At 37.6% G+C, this 13231-nt stretch overlaps 1 protein-coding gene across 1 annotated transcript; it reads left to right on the top strand.

The window, feature by feature from the left end:
* LOC107624179 (U-box domain-containing protein 25-like) lies at window positions 10945–12991 on the top strand. Its single transcript, XM_016326659.2, has 2 exons — window positions 10945–11160; window positions 11564–12991. Exons 1-2 carry the CDS (start codon window positions 10990–10992, stop codon window positions 12773–12775), a joined length of 1383 nt encoding a protein of 460 aa, XP_016182145.1. The 5' UTR covers window positions 10945–10989; the 3' UTR covers window positions 12776–12991.

The following is a 13231-nucleotide window of genomic DNA, read 5'->3' as shown; positions in this document are numbered from 1 at the left end:
CAACCAAATCCCAATGTATCTACCCGATCAAGAAAAGACCTCGTTCCTAACCCCAAAGGTAAACTACTACTACATAGTCATGCTGTTTAGACTTAAAAACGCAGGAGCTACATACCAAAGATTGATGAACAAAGTCTTCGCCGACTATATCGGAAAGCTAATGGAGGTTTATGTAGATGACATGCTAGTAAAAACACAAAGTGAGGAATCGTTGTTATCCAACCTCACCAAAGTGTTCGACACCATAAGAAAGCATGGGATGCGACTTAACCCCGCAAAGTGCACCTTCGCAGTAGAAGCTAGCAAATTCTTGGGCTTCATGCTCACCCAGAGAGGAATTGAGGCTAACCCAGATAAATGCAAGGCTATACTCAACATGAAAAGACTGATCTGCGTCAAAGAGGTACAATAGCTCAACGAAAGACTAGAAGCAAAGAGGTTTGAATAGAATCCAGAGTGCGAGCAAGCCTTCCAATATTTTAAGAAATTTCTGGGGCAACCACCCATCCTTACCCGACCGCGGGAAAGTGAAGAACTCATATTATATCTCGCCGTAGGAAGTCGGGCAATAGCATCAGCACTAGTCAGAGAAGATGAAAGTGGGCAACAACCCATTTACTTCATCAGCAAGGCTCTACAAGAGGCCGAACTAAACTATCAAAAGATAGAAAAGTTCACCTACGCCCTTATACTCACTTCTCGATGACTCCGCGCATACTTTCAAGCTCATACTATCAGAGTTCGGACCAACCAGCCCATAAAAGGCATCCTACAGAAAACAAACTTAGCTGAAAGAATCCTACAGTGGGCAGTCGAGTATTCAAAATTTGATCCTAAATATGAAGCTCGGACAGCCATCAAATCACAGTATCTGGCCGACTTCATTGCCGAGTATACTGACACCCCGGGTACTCCTACAAAATGGAATCTCTAGGTGGATGGCTCCTCAAAAAAACCGGGAGTGGCGCAAGTGTAATTATAGAAAGTGATCAGGGAACCCAAATCGAGCTCTCATTAAAATTCAAATTCCCTGCCTCAAATAATCAAGCTGAATATGAGGCACTACTAGCTGGTTTAAGGCTGGCTAGGGAGGTAGGAGTTCAAAAGCTTACCGTCTTTAGTGATTCACAAGTAGTCACCTCACAAATAGAAGGGAGCTACCAAGCTAAGGATCCCACCATGAAAAAATACCTAGACAAAACAAGAGAACAACTCAGACAGTTCGGGGGATATGAGGTCCGGCATATACCTCGGGAACAGAATGCTCGAGCTGATGTACTTTCAAAACTAGCCAGCACCTAACCAGGAGGCAGTAATAGAAGCCTCATCCAAGAAACACTACAAAGTCCATCAATTTCGGAGGAAGAAAAGGTCCTAACCATATCAAGTCAAGATCAAGGATGGATAACTCCCATAATCAACTACCCCAAGTCTGAAACACTCCCCACAGATAAAAAGGAGGCAAAAAGGCTAGTACGAGAGGCACAGTACTACACCATAGTGGGCAACATCCTATATAGAAGAGGAATTTTAACACCCCTCCTAAAATGTGTACCGACCTCCGACACTAAGGAAGTCCTGAAAGAAGTACACAGTGGTATGTGTAGCAACCACCTGGGAGCACGAGCGCTCTCCAAAAAGGTACTCCGAGCCGGTTTCTATTGGCCGATCTTACAAAAGGAGGCAACAGAGTTCGTCAAGAAGTGCCCACCATGCCAGAAGCACGCCAACTTCCATATAGCTCCACCCGAAGAGCTCATATGCGTTACATCACCCTGGCCATTTGGAAAGTGGGGGGCTCGACCTCCTCGGACCCTTCCTCCAAGGATTAGGGCAAGTCAAGTTTCTCATTGTAGGTATAGACTACTTCACAAAATAGATTGAAGCAAAGCCATTAGCTACTACCACCACTCAGAAAAGTCAGAAGTTCTTATACAGAAATATTGTCACAAGATTTGGAGTTCCATACTCCATCACCATCGACAATGACACTCAATTTACTGACACGGGTTTCAGGAACTTGGTAGCTGATCTAAAAATAAAGCACGAATTCACCTCTGTAGAACACCCACAGGCCAACGAACAGGCTGAAGCCGCCAACAAAGTCATATTGGCTGGGTTAAAATGGAGGTTACAAGACACCAAAGGAGCTTGGGCTGGAGAGCTCCCGCAAGCCCTATGGGCATATCGGACAATGCCACACTCCACGACGGAGGAATCACCCTTCCGACTTGCTTACAGAACGAAGGCAATGATCCCCGTAGAAGTAGAAGAAGGATCCCCTAGAGTAATCCTCTACAATGAAAACATCAATTCCCAAACCCAAAGGGAAGAGCTCGACCTACTTCCAGAAGTCCGAGAAAAAGCTCGGATTAGAGAAGAAGCACTAAAGCGTCGAATGGCTCTAAGGTACAATCGGAAGGTAGTCCAGCGAAGCTTCTCTACCAACGATCTCATCTTAATCCGAAATGACATTGGAGCAGGTCGATCAGGAGAAGGAAAGCTAGCAGCTAATTAGAAAGGACCATACCGAGTCACAGAAGTACTGGAAAAAGGTTATTACAGGGTGGCCGACCTCGAAGGGCGGGAGCTACTAAGGCCATGGCATGCCTATAACCTAAGAAGATACTATAGTTAGAAGATAGTAAGGATCTTAAGTCAAGGTGCACTCTTTTTCCTAAAATAGGTTTTTTAACGAGGCGCCAGGCCGAGATCTGCCCGACCTAGAAAGATAGGCACTAACATGTACATACTTTTAACCATATCTTCCTTTCATTATCATTTGAATAAAGTTTTTAGATTCCCTAAAAAGTTTCCTACCAAGACGCATTAATTTACGCTTAAAAGCAAAATTCATCGACTGATCATAAAAAGGTCGGCAAGGTGAAGAAAGAAAGCTCGGATTAATACAAGGAGTTATAAAAAGTAACCCATATAAAGCGACCTGACGAGGTCTGACTAGAAATGGGATCACTAAAAATAACTCAGAAAGAACCAACAGAGAAGTCGGACCAATATGAAAGGATCACTGAAAAGGGACAAAGACATCTCGCAAAAACCAAAGAGTGGCCAGAAGTGCTTCGCTGAAAGGTATAAGTCTTGAAGAAAGACATTACTTAAAAAAGTGAATGCACAAATCAAAACGGCGCTAAAAAGTCATCCAAACAAACTATAAAGAAAAGGTTCCCCATTGGAACACTACCTAAAAAGTTGTTGGATTATGACTAAAAAGCCCGAACAGTGAAGACAAACAGGTCGGTACTCAGAAAAGGCGTAACCTAAAGGGATAAATACAACCTCCACAAGAACAAGTGAAAATCCAAAAAGGTTGAAAAACAACTTAAGGCTCAAAAAGTGCTTGGCTAAAAAGGATACAACTCCGCTTAAAGAAAGCACAATCTCAAAACAGGGCTACAAAAAGTCATTCAAAACTAAAAAGGTTCTATGTAAAGAACACTAAAAAGTTATTGGACAAGCTACTAAAAAGCCCGGACACCAAGCCGCAAGGATAACTCTGCCAAAGCAAAGGGTTGACAACACAAACTCAAAGCAAGGCATGATCCAAAAGGCAAGGATAGAAAAACCCATATTGCCACTCCAAGAAGGTCGGACTAGGAGGTATCATAAAAACTTCCACAGAATCCACAGGAATCTTAGGGGTAAAAACGTTAAAAGGCATGATTGCCATATCATCAAAACATATACATTAAAGACTCAAAAGCTGCCTAAAGGGTAGTCCAAGAGTTTAAAGTGTTTGTTTTTCAAAAATAAAAGTTGCTAAGAAGCAACTAAATGCCAAAGTCAACCACAAGAGATTTACAGAAAATCAAACAAGTTCAAACAAAGTCCACAAGTCGGACTATCCACAAAATAGAGATATAACATGGAATCATCAAAGATCTGAAGTCGCCTCAGTAGCTACATCTTTAGGAGAAGGAGGCCTGGTCGCGAGCGGGGTGGCATTAACAACTCCGTCCGACCCACCCAGAATCTCCATCTCGGGCTCTTGCTCATGAGGGACCACCTCGGCAGAAGGAGTTGAAGAGGCTGAAGCTGTAAAAGCTTTGGCTGGTGGCACAGGAGGAGGACCCTTATCTTCATCATCTGGGGCAAGCACGATCTTGCCGTCCTCCACTACATTATCCAAACTGAACAAAGTGAGGTCAAGCTCAGGGGCAAGAACCCGAACCTGGGCCTTCAAATTTTCATACACATCGGTCACACTGTCCACCATGTGACCCTGGAGCTCGGCGTAATCATCCTGGGCAGACTGAAGCCTCTCCCTAGTTTTCAACAGCTCGCCATATGTACGGGTGTAGCTCTCCTTGTACTTTTTTGCCATTTCTTCAGCCAGATTTGCAGTTGCCTCAGCAGCAGTAGCTTGAGATTTCTCCTTCTCCAAATCCAACTCCAACTTACCCACCCTAGTATCTAGCTCATCCTTCAAACCCTTAATTCTATCAAACTCAGACTTGGCATCCTCCATAAAAGCCCTAGTGGCATGAACGGGAGACTCCCTGATAACCCGTGATAAAGTCGCACCAACATTGGCAACCCGAATACTATTACTTGTAATAAAATCGAGATGATGGAGAATTGACACATCATCCAAGGGAATCCTACCATGAGGAGCAATCGGTTCCGTGGCAAAAGCCACACCATCAAACTCCTTGTTATTCAAATCATAAGTTCCCGCAGTCTTTTGCTTCTTAGGAGGAGGACCGACAAAAGTAGAGGTAGCACCAGAAGCATCAACAGGAAGGTCGGTAGAGACTGTCTGAGCTCCAGGGGTCGAGATGATCTTCCTCGGGTCCTGAGAGTCAGAAGTCGGCTTCCTCGGGGGCACCTGGGAAGACCCTTCCCCCGATGTCTTCGCCGATAAGTTTTGGGCAGCCGTCGCCTTCTTGGCTTTTCGGAAGGCCTTCATAGAGTCAAAAGATTTAACCATCTCTGAAAAGAAACCAGAGAAAATATTAGACAGTTGGATAGGGACAAATTGGCAAACAATAGAAGAAAATTATCAGAAAGAAGTCGGATGCTACCGAGTTAAGCACGGAGGAGGGAAAGATATCCTAGAAACTTCTTGGTATCCAAATAAGGAGGCTCCCCCCCAATGTTCCTCTAAAATGCCCACAAAGGCTTGTTCTACTTCACTCAGACTCTCCCAAGGATATTTGACCACTACTACATCTTTTTGCCACCATAAAGGGAAGGTGGGTTCATTATTCTCATCAAAGAAGAAAGGTCGAGCATCCTCAACAGCTCGGACTTTGAAATAGTAATTCTTAAAGTCTCGGAAAGACTCATCAAACATAGAAAACATCTTCCTCCCCTAGGTAGCTCAGAAAAAAATCCAAGAGGCTTTCTTCTTAGCCACCCTGGGCTTATTAGCACAAAAAGGTAAAGAAAAAGAGTTTCGGTAGGTCGGACCTCCAGTTCTCGATACAACAGCTGAAAAATCTTTATGAAACCCGAAGAATTTGAATTAAGCTGGGAATGGGCCACATTACAGGACCATAAAAGGCTGGTCTCAAAAGCAGTAAATGGAAGAGTAATTCCAAGTTGGTTGAAGAAGTAATCATAAGCATAGAAAAAAGGACGCTCCGCCCGAGTTAAGGGAGGGAAACTAACCCTCTCCTTAGGATCGGGCGACACCAGCTCATAATTCTTCTCGTCCTCTCTATTACTACATATCCTATGGAACCTTCTAAGCCTCTCACAGAACTCGGGATCAGCCACGGTCACACACATCAGGACTATCGAATCTAGCCAATCGGCCATACCAGCAGGAACTCGGGTGGACATCTCGACAATGTTTTTACGTGAAGACATAGACCAACTATCCCTACAAAAGAGAAAAATAAAAAAGTCACTAACATACAACTCGGATAGAAACAAAAAGTGGAGAAACGACCAGTAAACAACAACTAAAGCAGCAAAAGGACACCCCAGGATTCACAAACGCCAGAAGTTCAGGGGCATCCTTTGGAGGCAACAGTACAGAGCACAGGAAAAGGAGTAAACCCTAACCCTCTCAAATAAAAGAAAAGCACAAATCTAGATATCAACAACGGAGAAGAAAAAAGATTGCGACTTTCAAACAAAAGCATACAATGATCGCCAAGAGAAAGCTTCGTCTTTTTCAGAATCAAACCTCAGTACAAAGAAAAATAGCACATGCAACAATCATCATCAGAAGTAAAACAAAATTAGAAAATAATGCAAAGAAGTTTAGAATGGAAGAACTAACCTGGAAAAGGAGAAGAAGGCAGAGAGATGAATGCACGAAATGAACAGCCGCTGCTAAAAACTCCAAAAAGATACAATCTTGGGTCAGGGGGCAAAACAGAAAAGAAGCTTCTTTTCGCTGAGCAAACGAAACGCACGAACGGTCCAAGAGAAAAATTCCAGAGAAAGAAGAAAAAGCTTGGGACAAAAGTGGTAATGGAGAAAAGGAGGTTCTTTTTCAGCTAAAAGGAAATGAAGTAGACAAAGGAAGAAGAAAGGGCTAAAATTCAAATTCGTTTTTTTATCTCAACGAGGGAAAAAGAAACGGCGAAAGCACAATCAAGTAGCATTAAAAGCGCGTGCGCATTCCCAAGGAAGTAACCCCCCTCGAGGAATGAACGCGACAATAAAGGAGCTATGAGCAAAACGCTTCGCATTTAAAACATAAAGCTCGCGAACGGTGGAACGGATTGGACCAAGATGCTTGAGCACGACTTCCCCAAAGAGATTGAAGCTCAGAAAGCACGATCTCATGGAAAGGTCCGAACTCAAGCAGGGGCACTGTTCATACCCTGGACCGAGCTACGCTATCCTGGATGGACGACGTCAAGGTGGCCGACCTGTTGTAAAGGTTGGTTGCCACCGACCTCTTCCTAAAGAGTTCGGATAAAATCACCATAGAGGCTCAAGCAGGCCCAAACAAAAGGACGCAGCCCAGTCTAAAGGCGGTTGGCCTAAAAGATAGGTGGCCTCACCTAAAGATAAGATAAGATAACTAACTTATCTCAAAGAAAGGTCACTCCCCACTACTATAAATACACTGGAGCACCCAGGTATAACTCCTACTCTGATTCTACAAAAAACCCTGCCTAAAGCATGTGCTAACTTAAGTATCGGAGTCTGTTGCAGGTACCACCACCCTCCAGTGACGAAGGATCAGCAGCATCTCCAACTCTACCAGGTCGGACACAGCAGCACCGATCAGCACAGAAGATCTCGTCCGAGATCGACTCTCAGTTTTAGGTAACCCTTAGAACAGATAGGTATGGTATTCGAGTTTTATACTGAATGTATTCGTATAGCATTTATTATTATTAGTAAATATGTAATTATTATTACTTGAAGATCTTTGATATGTGGTTTTAATTAATAAAAACAAAATTTTCTAATTTTTTTTTAAAAACTGAAATGCAAATATTGACGTAAAGGCTCAATATTAAATAGATAATAAAAGAAAACAGGTTAGTAACGCATTACTTTTGGTGCGATCATAACGTACTGGAAGTTGGGTCGTTACAACAATAATAGCTAATAATATTATTTTATTAAAGCCATGCTAATTAAGGTTATTACACCATATAAACTAAGTGATAGTGCTTCAAATAATCAAATATTCAGAGTAGTATTCTATGGCAGACAAAATAGTGTTCAAAGATTACTATAAAGTTATATATATTGGTGACCCTCTTTTTGTCAATTTGCTCTTTGGTCTCTTTCTCTATTCCCATTTCTTTTTTAATTTGTTGCCAAACTTACCTGTTCCCCGGGGATCATTTATTTTAAGTTGGCTTTCTTTCCTACCCACTTGATAGAGATGTAGAGTATATTACATATTAGAGTAAATGGTAAATTAGTTTTTAAAAAATTATTTATTTTTTAAATTAATTTTTAAATATTTTTTAATTAAATTCATTTTTTAAAGATTTTAAATTAATCATTTTAATTTTTTCATTATTTTTATTGTTAATAGTGTCAAAATTTATTGATATAACACATTAAGTGACACTACAACACACGCCTAATAGTTTTTATTAGTGGCTAACATGATAAGTTCGTTAATGAAATTAGATCAAATCAACTCCAAATTGAGGGATTCTAATGCCTCAAGTTCTCCTCTCATTTAGGTTTTGATTTGATCTTATTTCATAAATTTATTATGTTAATAGTCAATAAGACTCTTATATGCGTGTTGTATTATCACTTAACGTACCACATTAACAAATTTTGGTATCATAAACAACAAAAAATGACAGAAAAACTAGCACGATTAATTTAAAATTTTTAAAGGACGAATTTGATTAAAAAAATCTTTAAAAACTAATTCAGAGAACGAATAATTTTTCAGAAATGAATTTGACTATTTGCTCCTATATATTAATAAGGGTTCCAATAACATGTTAAATATTTAAATAACCTTTCAAAACATGACAGTTTATTTGTTTGTGGCCAATGCTTTCGTAAATTATTAAAAACAAACACTATATACAATTATAAATTAAAAATAAATTAAAGATTTAAAAATATATACGAAAAAAAAAATTAAATATTAAATATATATTTTAAAAATAAATTTATTTTTTATGTAAATTTTTGAAATCATTATTAAAAAAATAAGATATTTTCATTCTTAAAATTTAGTAATTTTTTGTCAAGTGATTTTTTTTATTTTTTATTGTGAATGACTAATTTTTTTGAAAAATAAAAATAAAATCTAGAGATCAAATTTTATTATGAATTTTTTTGTGTATCTTTTAAATATTTATTCAAATAATGCCACAAAAATTTAGATCTGATGGATAAGCTATTTGTTAAATATAAATTTTTTTTGTTACTTACAAAAAATATAATATTTATTAGTTCTTTTTATTGTGATAATATATATTTAAGAGAAATACTAAAGAGTCATTAGAATTTATTGATTTTGATCATTAATTAATTATTAATGTTTAAAAATATAGACTAAAAATATATTATTAAATTATTAAACTAAAAAAATTGAATTGATAAATAAAAGTGACAGAAAAATAATTTTGAACATTTTTCTATATTTAATAGCAACATAATACTATTTGATAGCTTAGTCTAATTTTTTATAGTTAAAGACGACCTAGCTGACTCGCTCAGCCGGCAAAACCGGAAAGTTTGGTGGTTTCTTTTTCTAGAATTGCGACGCAGATGCACTCATGCAACTATGCAAGACAATTTCTCCATTTGATAACGTTTTTGACTATTGAATGCGATCCCTTAACAAGTTTACTGTGGCATCTCATCTAAGCTATACAGTCAAAGCCTCTTTTTTTATATATATAATTAAAATTAAACACGTTAAAAAGAAAATACATTTTTCAGTAGATTCTCACTGGTGATACTGATGAGAAATAACAAAATAGGTGTAACTGTTTTTCAATTGTAATTTTATGAAAAAGAAAATAAAATTAAAGTTATGGAATTCTTGTAAATATTTTATCAAAGGAAAAGACTTTTCAATCTCCACCTATGATGAAAAAGAAAAAAGTGAACAATTCTCAGTGAAGCTACCTCTTTATCCTATTTTTCTTTTCTAATTTTTTTTGTAATGAGTAAAGGACATACAAAAGCAACTAACCAACTTGAGGTAAATTGAAATGATGCGATGCTATATGATATTTGATATGATATTGATAATTGTATTCATCATAATTTGACACCGTGTATATATATTTCTTCAAGATCAATTTTGGGAATTATTAGGCTCCATCAATATGGTACTTATAATATGTCCGAAATTGATGGCTGAACCAAATTTCAATTTTTAACTGCACTGTTAAGTTCAGGGAAGTAAGTTATAAGATAAGAACATGCAAGATAGAATATTCCTATCATGCAAAATTGAATTTGAGCTACAATAAATATCCAACCATCTAAACTAGTGGTATCTTATTATTGCTCCTCTCATGAGACTTATGACTATCATTAAATTCAGCCCCTCCCTCTATTAAACACAGTACCAAGCAAATAATAGCCCAAAAAGAGGGAATCTTTTTTTTAATGAAATATAAATTGATATAATATAAGTGTCACATTTAATGATAATTTGTAAATGATTTTCTTAGGAAAATAGCAAAAATATGAATTATAACTAAATAGTATTCAGAGAGGAAAAATACTTGAATACATAGTCTGAAACTTAAATAAGACATAAAAAAATCAATTACTAATTAAACAATTTGCTCATTCATTTTCATTTTATTTGTTAGAGTATAATTAGGATTAATTAACATTATTTAAGATATCTGAATATTTATTATAGGATATTATTATGTATTTATTATTTTAATTTTTTAACATTTATAAATATCTTTTTATATTGTATTATTCTACACAACTAGAATATACACAAATCCTTTTTTCTATTATTCTCTTTCACCCTTTTTAACACCATTAATGATAAAAATAAAATTTATGAAGAGTGTTAGGAGGTCAGCACTTTTGTTAAATTTTAGCCAATACTTAACTATTAAAAGAAAATTGAATGATTCTACACCATTAGATGCAATCTCACACCAATAAAATATCATTAATAGTTAATTAATTACTAAAAATCACAAAATTTACTGGTACCTACACTTTTTCAAAATTTATATATTAACTCAATCTAATACAATAACCCATCTCATATCAAAACCCTGTTCATTTCCATTAGGCTCAGTCCCCACCCCAACCAAGAAATAAAATAAAAGGCACAACAGTTGTTTGCATTGCTTCCTCAACTCATAGTCATGAATTCAAACTTGAAAGACATAAACAAATAATTTTCCCTTTTGGTGGGTCAGTTTGACTGGATTGATAGAGAGTGGTAGTAAGCTGGTAGGGACCATTCCCACTAATTATTATTATTATTATTATTATTATTATTATTATTATTATTAGTTGCCACCCTCCCTCTAGTTTCTTTCTTTCACTAGGATAAGGTATTGTGTTTCTTGGACCTCTCTCTCCCTCATGTTATTTTTTCCAACTAAGATTGCACTTTTTATTCTTCTTTCTATTACTCTATCTCCACTGTCTTTTCTGTCAGGAAGAGAAGAACTCCAAAGCTTAAAGAAGAAACTTCCCACACTGCTATTCTCTTTTCTTCCCTTCCCCTGCATCCAATTTGGAATGTATGTAAATGTAAGTCAGTCCCCCTTGTTAACTTTATAATATAATAAATATAAATATTAATTTTCTTTATTTAGCCCCCATATACATGTATGTATATATCACTTCCTCAATTGATGCAATGGTCCATTTCTGAGTCCTCTCCCACGAAAGCACCCTATAATAATATCCCATTATATTTACCTCCACTACTCACCACTTCACTTTCTATTTTCTTCCTCTGCTCTCTCTAATAACCAAAGCAGAAAGAAAAGAAAGAAAGAAAGAAGTTTTCTACTTTCTGATATAGGCATAAACAGTGTTATTAGTGCCTCAAGAATATGCTTTTCAAACTTAGCTTTAAGGCTTCCAACATCACTCCACTTTTGATTTTCTGTCACTCTGAATAACAAGTTTGCTTATTCTCTTCTTCCAGTTTCTTTCTTCCATGAACGAAGCCCGAATTGAAATCACGATTCCACACTTGTTTAGATGCCCAATAAGCTTAGACTTGTTGGAAGATCCAGTGACACTATGCACAGGCCAAACCTATGACAGATCAAGCATTGAAAAATGGCTTTCTGCTGGTAACCTCACTTGCCCAGTCACAATGCAGAAGCTTCATGATCCTTCCATTGTTCCCAACCACACTCTCCGCCACTTGATCGACCAGTGGCTCCAACTTGGCTACCAATTCCACCCTGGAAACTCCGCAACAATCGATTACTTGACCAGCCTCAAACACGCTCTCGAGTCTCGTGACTCCTCCTTGGACCACAAGTTACAAGCACTCCACAAGATTCAGGTACTCTCCGACGAGTACTGCTCCTTCAAGCGCACATGCTTTAACCAACTGAGCTATTTGACGCTTCTATTACAACTTGTTTTCGAAACAAGGTCCATGGAATTCACAGAGCTGGCGCTTTCTTGCATCGTAAAGTTGCTTCCTCTCGTGAATTTGGATCCGCTGAACATGATCAAAGACGAGTCGAAGCTATCAACGTTTGTTTCGTTATTGGAAAAGGGAACAACCAAGACCAAAACAAGCTTGTGCCATCTCATAGATTCAACCGCAACATCAACACAAACGCAAGAGTTATGTCACGTTCTTGGAAATTCACGGAAGGTGATAGAAGAGATTGTGAGACTAGCTCGCGAAATCCAGGAGGAAGAGTCATCTAAAGCAGGAATCAAAGCCATGTCAGCATTATGCAGCTTGCAATCGAACAGAGAGAGTTTGGTGAGAGGAGGAGCAATTGATGGAGTGATAGCATACATGTTGGAATCTGACAAGTTGCAGAAGAATTTGGCTCCAATGGCAATGGGGATAATAGAGAAGCTTGTGGTGTTAGAGAGTGGGAAAGTGGGAGTGGTGAACCACCCAAGTGGTATTCAAACGGTGGTGAAGATGGTGTTCAGGGTTTGCAACAACCAAGAGTATTGCTGTAGTGAGGTTGCCGTTGGGGTGCTTTTGGTAATTTGTCGTGATTATGGGGTTGCAAGAGAGGAAGCCATTGGAGCTGGGATCTTGACTCAGTTGCTTTTCCTTCTTCAGAGTCAGTGTGGTAACAAAACCAAGACCAAGGCCAGGATGCTTCTCAAGTTGTTGAGATCCAAGTGGAATCAGGAATCAAACAACAAACTATGAACAACAATCAACAATCTGTAGATCCATTGTGAATAATAATTAATTAATAAATTAAATCAAGCAGTATTTAGTTAGTTTTGTGGGGTCTTATTGTATTAATCACATTGTTGTTGCTGTGCAGTATTTGTATACCACATATATACTTTGTAATTATAAATGATTATTGTCACCCCGGGAGATTTAATACTCAGTTTTGGGCCTTCTGGCCCTCATAAACTATGAAGTATGAACTTAGTTAGCTTGAGATTATAGAAATGAAAAAGTTTAAAGAACAGTAATTTTATTAAAATTTGTCTAGCATTTAATTAGTAAAAAAAATCTTATATTATTAGATGTAATCTTACATTATTAAAAATACTAATAATAACTACAAATCACAAAATTTCTTGTCCTTATCATTCTTCTATAGAAATTAATTATGTTATGGTTATTAATTTTCTATTTTATGTACTTTAA

This window comes from Arachis ipaensis, chromosome B10 (genome assembly GCF_000816755.2).
Source record: "Arachis ipaensis cultivar K30076 chromosome B10, Araip1.1, whole genome shotgun sequence".
NCBI lineage: Eukaryota > Viridiplantae > Streptophyta > Magnoliopsida > Fabales > Fabaceae > Arachis > Arachis ipaensis.
This window is presented reverse-complemented; position numbering and strand designations above follow the sequence as displayed.

Coding starts and splice junctions, on each gene's coding strand:
- LOC107624179 (XM_016326659.2), top strand. CDS start 10,990: ATGTTATTTTTTCCAACTAAGATTGCACTTTTTATTCTTCTTTCTATT. Junction 11,161..11,563: donor AATTTGGAATGTATGTAAAT/GTAAGTCAGTCC, acceptor CTCTTCTTCCAG/TTTCTTTCTTCCATGAACGA.